This window comes from Protomyctophum parallelum (genome assembly GCF_964188405.1).
Source record: "Protomyctophum parallelum genome assembly, chromosome: 2".
Classification (NCBI taxonomy): domain Eukaryota; kingdom Metazoa; phylum Chordata; class Actinopteri; order Myctophiformes; family Myctophidae; genus Protomyctophum; species Protomyctophum parallelum.
In genome coordinates, this window is record NC_139699.1 from 37,358,338 (window position 1) to 37,373,796 (window position 15,459).

The window sequence follows — 15,459 nt, forward strand, 5'->3', positions numbered from 1 at the left end:
GCGAGGGCCAGTAATTTTTTCACGCGTACGTGCGTGCAGGTACCGCATGGTACGGTCCTAGAACACGTCCCCTCAGATTCACGCCGCGCCAAGTCGAAGTGTAGTGTCTGTTGGGCAACTCGGACGATGACCCAGTCAATAGCTCTTCCCCAGGCTATAGCTGCTGAAAGACTGAGGCGAGAAAAAAAATCTGCTGCTCCGACAACAATAGATGGCTGCCCCAATCGCACCTTTAAACAAGCTACAAAAGCGGCCTACTTGTGCATATCAATGGTCCATGTGTGACCTGTTACTGTAGTCTGTAGGACAGGCATCGGCTACTGTCAGATGTCCTGAAGCAGTCCAAAAGAGAATGGGTTATATTGGATAATGGTCCTGGATTCATGAATTAAATTACAGAGGCCGATGACGTGACTTGCGACTGTAGGTGTGTGTGTGTGTGTGTGTGTGTGTGTGTGTGTGTGTGTGTGTGTGTGTGTGTGTGTGTGTGTGTGTGTGTGTGTGTGTGTGTGTGTGTGTGTGTGTGTGTGTGTGTGTGTGTGTGTGTGTGTGTGTGTGTGTGTGTGTGTGTGTGTGTGTGTGTGTGTGTGTGTGTGTGTGTGTGTGTGCGTGCGTGCGCAATTCTCACTTGCTACAAGTGACAAAGTCACAAATTGACACTTTGGAACCAGTAGTCAACACAGAGTATATTATGGTGCTAGTAAAGGCTGGCTGTGTGTTGTTAATGTTGTTTAATGGTTGTTTTAATTAATGAATTTGTCACAAGTTGACTCTCATACACTATATCAGCTGTTCTATGCACATGAAGGTGTGCATGCACGTGACGTGACGTCATTGAAATACTGTACCACCGGGGGGAAAAAATCACCATTACACCACTGCTACCTATACCTATACCTACCTACCTACCTACTTACCTAGTTGATTTTAAGATGACGCAATTTCTTATTTAGAGTAGTCAATTATTTTCTTATACCTGTTTTTCTCCCCAATTTAGTCATTATGCCAATGAATTCCTCCTCACACACATTTGTGTTGTCACTAATCCTACCCTGCCAGTGAGGAGCCCCCACCGGGAGAACTTCTCCCGCCCAACCCTGAGCTGGATACGCCACGGTGGATTCGAACCCACAACCTCCGTGGTGGTGGGCAGGGACTGCGGCATCCGAGCACTAAGATGACCCAATGTTATTTTCCATTGAGAAAAACGTCCTTGACCCAGGGGATGATCATATTTATTGATTATGACTTTGTAACCTGTCAAAACGGAATTAATTGCATTCAGTTGTACGTACGTGTACGCGTGTGCACGTTAGAATGTGTCCCTTCAGATTCACGCCATGCCAAGCCAAAGCATAGTGTCTATTGACTGAGAATTGAGATTGATTTATAACCTGAGCGTTTGCATTTGTGTCTATATTTCTTATTTTTCAATCAAAGAGGCATGTAACCCTAACCTAACCTTGATGGTTAGGTCTGCCAAAAAGTTAATTTGAAAATGTGGCCAAAATTTGGACGTCGGTCAGAGTTTATTGTAGTTAAATGTTTCTGACCATGGAATACTGGTTTGGCACTGCATCACTTCATGCTTATCAGTAAAGAGGGGTGGTCTGAGCTATGCCAAACAGGGTGATGTGTAATACTGCTTGCTACTGACTTCAGAACATGTATATAGTTTCCTGTGATTTTTTGTTTTATTATTTATAGTGATATTTTGCACTACATTTTTATTTTTATTTTTTTTGCACTGGTTTTGCTGTGATTTATTCTCATTTGTTCAACAACAACATCCATTTAGTTAAAATTTGACACTGAGTTGTTACATTGTTAAGCAAGAAGCAATGACCACCTATATACTTACATGGCAAAGGAGTGTCAATGATCAGAGTCTGCTACGCATACCTATAGATTTGAGAGGGGACCCTAACAGCTCTGGTCCATAGCTTGACTTTATTGGTGAGTAGGTAAACATTATTTTTTATTTTCGCTACAGAGGAGAGGCTGGTCTGCATTTCATGCGAGGCAGGAAGCCAATCAGTTCCATAGCCTTAACGCAACGGCAGCAAGAGCATTAAGGCTATGGACCAGAGCTAGGACCCTAGCTACCGTGCTATGGAAACAAGAGATATTTTGGGTGCCGGGTCGGGCAAAACTGTGCGAGGCCATGAGATGTTCTACTGGGCTGCTATGTGGAAACCCAGCAGATAGGGACACACCTTTAAATGTTATTTCTGGTTATCCGAGTCTGGTGATTTATAAACATTTTGCCTATTTTACCCCAGCCTCCTGTCTCTTACGTCATTGGGAGATTGTGACCTACTAAATTACTAACTAAGCAAAGAGATTTATAATGGCGTATTTTTCTACTTACCCTCTGCATCCGAAAGTGCTTGTACGTACTGTAATTGGTGCAATGCCATTCACATTGGTCTGCAAACACATGCTGTATCAGTCACATGCTCTATGTGGGAAAGAGCATAATGTGGTAGAGCAAACTTCCTGCTGCCTCAGCATACTGTCAGTCAGCAGAGCTAACATTACTGACAGTATGGCTGTCCACGCTGTAAACTGCAATAACTACCCATTACCATTGAATATTTAAATCCCAATTTATACTAACTTCATCTTATATTAAAATTGGCTAATGGGATGGTGGGCGGACCATGGCCTCTGATTCAGACAACCATAAACAAACCCAATGCGCCCATATATAGACAGGACCACAGCCATGTCTCTGTGACTCAGACATAACCATGGAGAAACCTGATATGCCCATATATAGACATGTCACTGTGACTCAGACATAACCATGAACAATGTCCATATATAGGCATATCAGATGAGAGATCCGCTATGCCCATGTATGGTTATGTGCATACTGCATACATTTTTGACCCACCGACTTCAAAATTGGTGCACTCATCGCATCGGCAAGGATTTGATGTAGTGCGTTGCCTGCCACTGAGTTGTTCAGATATGCACTGGAGCAGACTCAGACAGTTAAACGTTTTGACCGAACTATAACATCTTCGTCAGGCCTGGCGAAGATGTTATAGTTACATAATACCGATACTATGATCTATGACATAGACATATTGGCCGGATGAGGGTTGTGTTACTTGTGTGGCAGCCCGAACCCTGTGTAAGAAAGTCTAATGCTAATGCAGTCTTCACATGCATACAGAAAGATGACAGCTTAAGCACTTGAGACATGCCATTGTGTTTAGCATGCTCTGATCTGTATTTGTTGATTTAAATTGTTCCATGGTAAGATTTTGTGAGATAAATATTGTTGTGAGAGTATGAAGGCTTGCACATACAGGTACATTCACTGAGCTTCAACCACAGTAAAGTTTAACCAAGGGCATTACAGGCCAATCCTCAACAAACAGTAGACTGGGATCAATTTGCTTAGCAGTTTGCATTCCGCATATCTTTTCTGGAGTGGATAGTTGGATACAGAAATGGTCTGTGTGTGCATGTACTGCAGAAAGCCTGGTGATGCAAGGTTAAACACTAATACATACACAGTAGGCTAGGCTATCTAACATTGCCAGTGTGATAGTGTTATTGGTTGACTTAGATACTTCATTTTCAAATGGAGAGCTCTAAAGTTTGATTGATTTATGATTTAAATTCTTTGTTTTATGAATGGTATGCAGACGATAGTTCATAATTCTGTCATCATGGTGTCAGGGTAGCGGTAGCCTCGGAAACCCAGACGTTTTTATTTCCAGGGATGAAAAAAAAAGTCTGGGTCTGAGTCCACTTCAATAGAGCACCGAAGTCCTGACGTAACTCGCTCATCCCGACGATTCCCCTGGTTCACGGAAGTAGTTTCTCTATGGAGAATAACATGGGGTGATCTTAATATCGTCTACTATAAGCGTTGTGGTCCAAAAATAAACAAGCTGTCTCGGCGTTATTGTCAGGGAGGTGTCTCTGTATCGTTTGCAACAGTCAGTCACTCATATATGATATAGTCTGCTTCTAGCGAAAATCTAACTAATTCAGCAGCTGTAACATTAGCGTTTTCTCTCAGTCAGTTGATTCTTCATATCCATGTGAGTGAAGCGGCCGGGATGACATGTTTATTTTTCAAACACAGTTCTTATATGAATCAATCTAAAACTCCTCCTATGGTGATTTCAATGCAACTAAACAAATACATGAACCTGGGGACTGACGCCCTCTACTGAAAGTGACGTCAGACTTCGGTGCTCTATTCGGCATAGAGTAGCGCAAACATTGCTCACTCTCTGCTGATTTCTGATCGTCTGCACCTTTGTAAAATTGACATACACACGCACACATGTACACACACACGCTCCTCTCTCTCTCTGTCGCTCTAAGTAATTAGTCTCATGTCGCGCAGCTGCGCATAGTTTCTCCCGGCGGATCCTGCCGGGAGCTGCCTATGCCATAAAAAGCATAGGTGAGTTCCAGGCTAGGGTAGCGGTGGTTAGAGCACGTGCCTTGGTCATTATGGCCAAGTCTCCTGAGGAGGCCTGTCCTGGAAGGGAGTCTCCAGGAGTAAAACGGATGATGATGATGATGGTGATGATGATATCATTGTGTCACACTTCTGGCACTGAGCCTGTGACAAGCCACCCTCAGTTCTCGCAAGGAAACTCTTGCGAGAACAAAAGCTTTTATGTGGTCAGCCATGCTGTGTAGCCTATGCTATCTATCATCACACACCGTTTACAGGACAGGCTTGCCTCAGTTTCCTTTATGTTAAGCTCAGAAGTGATAGACTTACAATAACCTTTTATAGGCCACAAGTGTTCGTGCTGACTACACTTTCTGCGTGTTATGAGTTTCAGAAGTTCTGATAGAAAAATCATCACTTGATGTGCAAGATGGAAAGTACCTTTTGACCTGAGCAGAAAATTGGGTTTAAAAAATGTACTCGTTGTCACCTAAAACACATTTTCAGCTCAAGAAGGAATTTATTGCTTTTATTTTATTTTATTTTTTACAAAAGGTTGGATCGAGGGTTGACTCTCAACCCTCATTTCCAGGCATATAGCATACAGTATAATAGCATATAGCATATAGCATAAATATTTCTACATACTTAAAATCCTGTAAGAAACTTCTGAAAATTGTTCCTTCTTTTGAACGTATTTGGCCTCTTTAGTAGATTGGGGGTTCAATTAATGTTCTGTTCTCCATAATTAAAGGAAATAACATTTTGCTTTGTACTCCAGGGCCGAGGCCCATCTTAATCTCTCGAAATTATCAAATGAACAAGCAGAAATGTTAAAAGCAGTAAGTCATCTTTAGGCCAGTGACTGTTATAACAAGAATTGGGGACAGTGATGAGGCGAAAATATAATCTAATGATGATGACAGTGTTTATTTAAAAAAAAATATCTGTGACATTTTACCGATTCCGAAAATATTTTCAAATACTTAAACCAAACCCGAATGGATCCGTGACAATTTCGTCCGATTCCGACCTGTTCCGAGATTTCTTTCAAATTGCGGCGCCAAGTCCGACGAGAGTGTGAGAGATAAAAAAAGAGTCTCATCTCCTCAGCTTGCGTGCATTTAAAATGAACCAAACGGGTCATTTGTTTTTTACACACAATCATCAGAGTTTTAGCAGAAGCAGATGCATGTACCGGTCTTGGCTGAATGGAATATTTACAAGGCGCGACACTCAATGCACTTATAAACAGATCCCCCTTTGCTCTCTTCTTTATCATGTGCAGTGGGGAATGGGATACACAGGAGAGTTGTCATGGTTGCTTTAACCTTCTTATATTAATTTGATTTGAGCTTTGCTAGTTTGCTTTCACACCAGTGTGAACTGAGTGGTGCAACTCCGTGTGGGGTTCCTTCCCAGGGGGGTCAGGAACGCACTCAGGGTGGTGGGCCCCGTGTCCGAAATGGTTTAGGGATTACAGAGTTACCGTGTGGGGCTCCCCAGGGGGTCTATCTACTGTACTGTACTGTCACTGCACTGTACTGTCACACCTGTGTGTTAGGCTGCACTGTTGAATTCAACAGTCTGTCAGTGTCTCGAGAGACTACTTAGTATTTTGCGTGTGGTTAGGGTTAGGGACAGGGTTAGTAATTGGGCAAGTCGGACCAACTCACCGTCGGAGTAATGCACCGTCTGAATAATGACGCTGACCCCCTAATTCAGCCTTGGTCATTCTCATCTTTATTTGTATACCTTTCTATTGCGTCATAAAGGTAATACAGCAGATTGGGTCGCAGTGATGTACAATGAGACACAATCCAAACTTTATGGCCAAGCCCTATTTGGGGCACACAGTCAGTTTCAGTGCAGACTAGGGTCTCATTAGCATGTATGTATGACCTCCCAATCCACAGCCCCCTGGATGCTTCTGTCACACACAGTCCGCCTTGCAGGCTACACTGGACAACAGGCAGCCGAGGCATAAGTACATGCAAACAGGCCTGCTTTATTCAAATGCTAAACATCCTTTGAGGTTCCCAGGCACTCATACGTAATCCCTTTCAGTAAATTAATGAATAGAGCAGTTTGGAAGTTGACTGACTTGCTCTCATATTCACTGACTCATAGTTGATCATTCACATGACAAGGTATTAAACCGTCATTGAAAAATATTTTAATCAAAAACGTAATGAATTTTGAAGTGCCATTAATTGCCATTTATATACTACAATTGAACGCTGTATTACTGTATACCATACTTTCTTGTCTTCATTAACGATAGACACTACTGAGGTTTGAGTTAACATAGGAGTAGGAGAGTGTCAACGTCTATTCACTCAGGGAGTTGAGGATAGCAGAAGTTGTATAATTAATCTTTGTAAACAGTAGTTTTGTTTTTAGTATAAAAATAGTATTAACACCTCTAATAAATGCTCTTTCCACACGAATACCATGACATTGCTGGATTTAAAAAACACACAAATTGCCAGCATAGGCCGTGGAGAGTAATTCCCGTAATGGATACTTTAGTGCACACACACACACACACACACACACACACACACACACACACACACACACCAACCGACCGACAGACAGTGCTTTAGAATTTGTGTTCATACGTGGGCACTACTAGGCAGCTTTATGACAGAGAGATGAGATGAGATGAGAAAAAGTATCACCAATATAACAGTATATTCAGGTTGGGTTTATTTGTCATTTATTTGTCTCATAGGTATACAGACAACCCTGTTCACGCTTAGAATTATGATTAAACGCAATGCATCTTTGATGCATTCACACTTTGTGCACAATCTGACTGCTGTCTCAAATTCGCCATGTATTTCTTTCATTGGCTACGTTTACATGAGCAGTTAAATCCCCTTTTCATTCCGAATAGAAGTTCAATCCTATTAAACGTTGTTATGTAAACACCTACAAAAACTTACATCCGAATGAAAACGCTCGATGCGATCTAAAAACCATTCCGATGTCACTGGCCGGATTACTCCGATTTTCAATGCGATTGAAAGAAAATTGGACTCATGTATACACTGCTTCGGATGTAAATTCATTCTGGTCTTTCTGAGCATGCTCATTTCCATTGCGCTCCAACTCCAAGGCGCTCATAAGCCTCATATCCAAGGCGCGCCGAGGAGTTTGCACATAGAGCGCGTTATTTCGTGCATTTTGTGTGTGTGTGTGTGTGTGTGTGTGTGTGTGTGTGTGTGTGTGTGTGTTCAACGGTCTCTCTCTCACACTCTCTCTCTCTCTCTCTCTCTCTCTCTCTCTCTCAAAAATAACGAGCGACCCGATACAATAATAATCAGTGTGTTGCGTGCCCTGGCCGTGCTGTAGATAATAAAGTAGGCTACACATAAAAACGAGATGATCACCTTCCCAGCGGAGCAGGTGGGGAAAAAAAGACGGTAAACATGTATGTCCGTCCCTATCCAAGCAGCAGCCTCAAAACTACTGCGGAATGAAATGATGGGATTTCAAAGTGTCGTCTTTCGTCTGAAAGTCACAATGAATGAACTGCCTATATTTTATGTGTCCAACAGATGGCGTAGTTTCACGTGAATTAACATGTATCATGTCTTCTATCACTTCTCCATATAAACACTCATTCGGAATGACCATTTCCCATGTAAACTCGTGGCAAAAAACATTACATCGGATGTATTTTATTCGGAAGTATTTATTCGGAATGATCACCCTTCATGTAAACGTAGCCAGTGATAGTATACAGTATGCAGACAGGAAATGGGGAAAGAGAGACAGGGATGCTTCCGCTTTTGTGTTCATCGATAGATATTTTGGTTAAAATGTAATTTGTCTCCTCCATTAATGAAGATTAGGAGTCAGGACAGTATCTCTGTTACAACCACTGCACAGGTCATTACAATGACCAGGGCGCAGCAGACATGCATAAACTGGATTTTATACTGACCTGGTGAGAGCAGGAGTGGACCTGGTGAGACGTAGGAGGGGCCCGGACAGGAGTCAAGACACAGAGCCTAGTCCTTCCACGCACCAGAATCTGGTTCTCCCAGTCCTGGCAGAGTAGATCCAGAGCAACGGTAGCTACTGGGACGTACGTCGGGACTTGATCACCTCAGCTGGGTCACCTGAGTGAGGGGTATGATGTTCGAGAGACCCGAAACCCCAATGACCTTGGGATACATCACTGAGGATACGTCCCAGGTTTTTTTTTCCCTGCTCTATTTATTAATACTGAATATATGAATACTGGTGTTGTGCGTGAACTAACAATAGCAAATCTACAAAGCTCACAATGCATTGCGAGCTTGTAGATTGCTATTTTTGGTGTGTGACACTGTGCGCACAACATAGTATATCAATGCCTTTAGGTCATTTTAAGGACCTGTCATCATCTGTCACCTGTGTGTCATTATCACAGTGATAGTAGTCTACATGTAATGTAAATAGAACGATAAGCTAGACCTGGCTTAGTTTCTCTCAGCTCAAACAGCGAAGGCTAAAATGAACTTGAGAAAGGAGCCCTGGCCTGCTGACATCTGAGAGGCTATCTTGGCAGTGGCACAACAGCTAATACAACAACATTGATTTGCAGCAGATCTGGTGAAATTAGAAACGCTGAGAGAGTATACACTACTAGACAGCTCATGCTTAATATTTATTAACATGCTGTGTCTGATGTCTGTGACAGCAGGGCTGTAGGAGTTCCTACCCACGCCAACAGAGATAAAAAAGCATCTATCTTTCCCTCCTGCTTTCCTCCTGTGTCTGTGTGATTGAATATACAGTAAAGGAGAGTTAACTTAGCATGCTTGTTTTACTGTGAAGACGGAAAGATGAATGCCTTTGTGAATGGTGGTGCATACTGCATAGCTGACATCACATTCAATGAAGAGAAAAGCAAAAGGCGTTTTCTTAGTATAAAATTAATTTAGCAAAAATGTAAATGTTGGAAAATTATCCTTGCACGAAATACTATGTCCAGGTAAAGTTAAATTATCCAGAGGTTAACTGTGTGTTAATGAAATATACATTGTTAACAAAAATATGTAATGCCTTTTGCTAAAAATAAGCTAAAATATGCCAAATTCTATCACTGTGAGAGTGTGAGTTTATTTATGTATAATTTTATTTTATTTGCATACAGGTTTGTTGTTCTTATGAGAACAACATGGATTAACTTGGCCTGCAGAAGAGATGGAATAATGATATACACACAGCAACACAACTGTTTGTTATCACACTGCTAGCCGGCCTGAATTAATGTAGGCCACCGACATGACAGAGACATGAAGGGCTGTCTATACATCTCTAGAACAGAACCACTGAAAGAATCATTATGCTGTGTATGCACCTATTCAATTGATGCGCTACCCTTCTGGAGCCAACCTTTCATTAATACTGTTGTTTTATTTGTTGTGTAGCTTTATGCCAGTATATAGAGGCTACTAAATTCAGAGATGGGGCCAGAGGAAAGTTGGCGAGTGCAGAAGAAGGTAACCCCACCCATCCTATCCCGCGTACCCCCGCCAACGCACTGCCCCTGTCCACCTCAGCTCAGCTTGTGCCCTTTTAAACCTTTAAAGACCTGACACACCCTTTCTTTCACAGCACCCTTCTTTTGTTTCACAGCACCCCTTGAGTTTTCACAGGTGTGTGTACTGCACCCCTTTGAGCCCTCCCCCTTATCTCCTCCTCTTCTACCCCCATCCCTGCTCCCTTACATCCTTCAGCAGTTACTGAACAACAAGCTGATGTTTGACAGTCACTGTCTCTTTTTTCTCATACATGCACGCCCAGTGCTACTGGGGCTGGTGTTGCTTGGTCAATGTGTATTCTCTTCCCTACACTCTGAATGACTCTCCAATCATGCCATGGTGTGTGCATCACCACTTCTGCTTCACTCTGGGTTCAAATGAACGTGATTTGGGCTTTTGTGTTGATTATTTTGTGGGTTGCTTTGTCTGTATTGCCATTGAAGCTGTCACAAAGTGCATTCGCTTTTAAGACATCTTGTAATCCCTGATCAAGTAAAGTCTTGTGATCCCACCTGATGAAGTAAAATTTTAGGATAGGTTGTTTTAATTTCTGTGGTTTTTCATCATTATCCAGAACAGGATGCAGTTGACAGCTTTATATGATGCAATACAGATCCTCTCTCTCTCTCTCTCTCTCTCTCTCTCTCTCTCTCTCTCTCTCTCTCTCTCTCTCTCTCTCTCTCTCTCTCTCTCAACAAATACGCTGACTTCCTGTTTACGCTTGAGATGTCTTGCACCTCAAACCTGCTACTGACAGGATGTCTTAAACTTTCTTTGCTCTTGCATATTTGTCTGAAGTCCCCATTCCTTCTTTCTTCCCCTTCTGATTCTCTCCTTCAGGTGAGAATTTTGAGCAGAGTCCATTACGGAGAACCTTCAAATCCAAAGTCCTAGCGCACTACCCAGAGAATGTTGAGTGGAGCCCGTTTGACCAGGATGCAGTTGGAATGGTAACATATGCAGTACATCATTAACACTTAATTATATGTTTTCGCAGTACACTCAGAACTTAAGTAAAGGTCCATTTGGGTAAATTCTTACACTTGCTGTACTAGGGCTGGGCGATATAACTTCAAATCAATATCACAATTATTATTTGGAGTTCTAATCAAGTTCTAATAAATTAACATTAGAACTCTTTTCTGTAGATTTGTTAATACAGTCGATGAACCTATAAGTAAGATTGAGACGGTTATTGGTTCTAAATTTCGGTTAATTGCCACATCCTTACTGTCTTTAGTCTTTACATTCCTACCTCTAACAGTGCACCCTGTCTTCGCCTCCCTCCCACAGCTGTGTATGCCAAAGGGTCTGTCCTTCCGGACACAAGTTGACTCTCGGGAGCCTCAGTTCCACTCCTACATTATCACCAGAGAGGACGGCTCTCGGACCTATGGCTTTGCCCTCACCTTCTTCGAGGAGGTGACCAGCAAGCAGATCTGCAGCGCGATGCAGACCCTCTACCACATGCACAATGCGGAGCAGTATGATATCTTGCACACCCCCACCTCGCCGCTAGCTCCCCAGGACCAGCGCCACGCCCTGTCCCAGCCCCGCCCCCACCCCACGCTCCACGCGTCTCCCGCCATCTCCCGCCTGCAGCGTTTCAACTCCTACGACATCAGCCGCGACACGCTGTACGTGTCCAAGTGCATATGTCTCATTGCACCCATGGCCTTCCCCCAGGCCTGCAGGAAGGTGCTGCATCAACTTCACCAAGCCGTCACCTCCCCTCAGCCACCTCCGCTGCCCCTGGAGAGCTACATCTACAACATCTTGTACGAGGTGCCCCTGCCGCCGTCGGGACGCTCCCTCAAGTTCTCGGGCGTCTACGGGCCGGTGGTCTGCCAGCGGCCGAGCACGGCCGAACTGCCGCTCTTTGAATACCACGTCGGCGAGATGTTCGACCTGCTTGGGGTGGAGAATGTCCTACAGCTGTTCACCTGCGCCTTGCTGGAGATCCAGATTCTGCTCTACTCTCAGCGTAAGTCACCGGGGCGGGGCCTGTGTGATTATCACCATGTTGGTGAAGCTAAGGTTTAAGGGTTGTCATGTTACCATGTCAGAAGAAAAGAAAAACAACCTAAAGTGATTGTTGTCACTATGATTAAGAAGGATATATCTAGTAGGAAAAGGCATTTTGAATTATTTAATCATAAGGAAAATAAACACACACAGCATGATGCAATGTAATATTGCCTGCAATCTCAGATTTATATTCAACTTTGTCACGTCACAGGTTTACAGGTGTAAAAACTGGGTCAGCTTCCAACATTTCAAGAAAGGGGTAAATAATGGGGAATATAATATGAGCAGTGTCAAATATATAGTAATTTGCATGGTCTTCTTCAACATCTGAACTGTATGTCTCTTCACACCATGGCCTGACATGTACTAAAATTATTACCAGGGTATTGATTATGGCATAAAATTTGGCATTCTGATTCTGACTTGAGAATATTGATAGAATATCTTGATAAAATTGTGACAATATTTGGGTTACAAAATTGTGGGATAAAACATTTATATAAAAATAAAAGTTTGTTGTATAGGAAACTGTACACAGTTGTTGTATCGAGCAGAACATAATATTATCTGAGGATAGGGTCACTGATACATGCTTGGGGTGCATAGTGAAACTATATAACCATCAGATTATGTAACCTATGGAGTGGTTCCATTGAAGCAGTGCACCGTGACTCAGTTTGTATAAATGCTAGTCCCTTCACCCAGCCCAGTGTGTGTGTGTGTGTGTGTGTGTGTGTGTGTGTGTGTGTGTGTGTGTGTGTGTGTGTGTGTGTGTGTGTGTGTGTGTGTGTGTGTGTGTGTGTGTGTGTGTGTGTGTGTGTGTGTGTGTGTGTGTGTGTGTGAGCTTCTGGGGTAAACAAGCCAGCTTGCAGCAGCCCGCTGTGAAAGGCCAACTGTGTTAGCGCCCATCAGTCCCTCTTTGTTTGCTGTGTGCTTCACTCTAAAATAAAAACCAATCCAGAGACTCCGGAAGTCAAATACTTTCAAAGGAGCTTTTGATTTAAAAAAAATACCATAATACAGTTATTGATACATTGTACAAGTACCTCAGATTACCATCAATATTCATGACAAGCACCTACACAACACAGGCCAGATGATACAAAAGCATACATGTATGTATATGGCTGAATAGATTAAGATTTAGAAACTTTGACAATATTTCCTACCATTCTGATCTGCATTCTTCACTGTAACATTAAAACAAATTGAGACACTTATGTCTATACTGTAGCAGTAACATGAGTATGCAGAATAGCAGGGAAATTATATTTTGGATGTGGGAGCTTGCATAGTGAGTGATTGGATCCATTACATTGACATGGAAAAGGCCAAGTGTTTACAAAATGCCAGAGGCTTGGGGGAAGCTCTTAAGGGGCAAAGCTGTGGCGTTGCTAGGAAACCCTTCCACAAGGAGGATGGCAGTGATGCAGAATGATTATTATTGGTTGGAGGTGACATCATCCCTCCCATCACCGCAGAATGTGCAAAGACTGTTGTGTAGATTTCAGCCCCAGAGATTTTCCGCCCAGAAGAGACAGGATATCGCTACGGGAAGAAAAGATGCAATGCAATCTCATACTCACTGAGGAAAGGATGCTCTGCAAAATAAGGATGACTGCGTTTTGTGCTAAAAATAGAGCTGTAATTCATATCTCAGATAGAAAAGCCCCAGGCCAGCATCGTTCCTACATAGACACGGAATACAATTGAATTAAGCATTCTGTTTTTCCCTTCTGAATGGGAACAAGACAAGCCCAGTCCACGTCAATGATTCGTGACACTATGAAACCATTGTCGAAAGTTGCGGAGAAAAGTTGCAAAAACCGGAAACCTTTTGCTCCACTAACCTTTAGGACACCATACTGCCACTTACTACTCGATAAGCCAACCTGCAACAGTGTAATTTGCAACTGTATCTTGGTTGGTTGGTCAAAATAAATTGCAAACACAAACGGAATTGATTATGGAACACACATCATAACATGTCACTCGGAGATTGGTATCGCATGCTGAGGTCAGAGCGGGATTTGTTAATAAATCGGCATAAGTGATATTGAAACGCTGGTTAATCTTTTCTCAAGTCATTCTATCCACTCCTGCTTCTCACACTGTACCTGACCAAATGGACCCATCCTTTGGTTGCACACTCGCAAAATTTAAAATAGTTAAAATAACACTGAGGACTTTGCTGCGTTGAGTGTTAGTCCACATACACAAAATGTGTGTGATTCTCTCCTTTTTCCTATGATGACAGCCTCTTATTATTTAGGCCTGGTGTGAGAGAAAACAGACTAGTTTAGTATTCTTAGAAGGTAGCCTGGTGAAGAGGGGAGTGAGAAAGAGGCCCATGCTCCCGTGGACCAGCGGAAAGCCCAATCAAGGACTTGTAGTTATTTTGGCACCATAGCAAGTAGCAACACAGCCGGCACAGTGGCTGGATATAGGCTGAGTCTTGTTGCGATAGAGGAGGAATGCAGATAAACAGGACTGGACAGAGCATAAGAAACACATGACTTTAAGGGCTCCATTAAGCAGTTCAAATAATATTACTAATCATATTACAGTTTTATGAGCTGGGGGCGTGTGGTATGTCATATTGCAATTTTGGGCATGTCAAGAAGCGCTTTCGACACCCCGTGGATTGCGCAAAACGGCCTTGAATTAGTCATGTGTGTGTTTAAGGAGTGTTTGAGACGTACCCAATCAACATGTCCGTACTATTCTCTTTACCAGTCAGCTGATGTCACATACGGAATGCGCACTTTGGGGATCGTGGTATTACATTTCTTCAGGCTGGCACCATAGAAGACATGACATGACTTTGTCACATTTGGGTTAATTATTCCTATTGCACTGCATGCTGTCACCTTTATGCCTCAAAATAATTTGTTTCTATTGAAAAACACCAGTAAAATAACGTTTATTATATTTTATTTCATTCAAGTAATGATGAAGGAATGAGTTGAATGCTGCTGCTTAATGCTGTGCCTGTGGCCCCGATGGTATATGCCTATATGGTCTTCGCTCTTAGCATTTTATTGAAGAAGATCGGGTGTGATACAGCATATGAAAGCAAACTTCCCTTGGATTATGGAGATGTTTTTATTTATTTTTAAGGTTGAGAAATGAAAGAATTATGGCCGTTTCTAATCTCAACATTTTACAAAAAAAAGACGCAAAAAGAGGCTGTTGCCATGTCTCATAGAAACAAGTAAATAGGTCTATAAAAATAAGCGCATATAACAGGGGTCTGTAACCTATTTTATATTAAGTGCCATGTTTTTATTTTCTAGATATGCCATATCCAGATTAATTTTAATGACACCACATTAAAATAAAATAACATATTTTGATTGTCCACAAATATAAAGTTCTTCCTTCTTTTTAAATATGTTCTTGCACATTGTTATAATGATCATTATATATATCCCCCTGCAGTCAGAGTTCATAGTT

General features: G+C 42.4%; 1 protein-coding gene across 2 annotated transcripts in view; it reads left to right on the forward strand.

Annotated features, from left to right (window-relative positions):
- Positions 1-15,459, forward strand: part of dennd5a (DENN/MADD domain containing 5A) — a 41,751-nt gene that overhangs the window by 2,982 nt on the left and 23,310 nt on the right. The window contains exons 2-4 of one of the 2 annotated variants that reach the window (XM_083760077.1): positions 9,862-9,933; positions 10,816-10,925; positions 11,269-11,959. In XM_083760077.1, coding sequence (XP_083616203.1) covers positions 9,862-9,933; positions 10,816-10,925; positions 11,269-11,959 — 873 coding nt within the window. The remainder of the gene's footprint in view (positions 1-9,861; positions 9,934-10,815; positions 10,926-11,268; positions 11,960-15,459) is intronic. The other variant, XM_083760078.1, reaches the window with a different exon arrangement.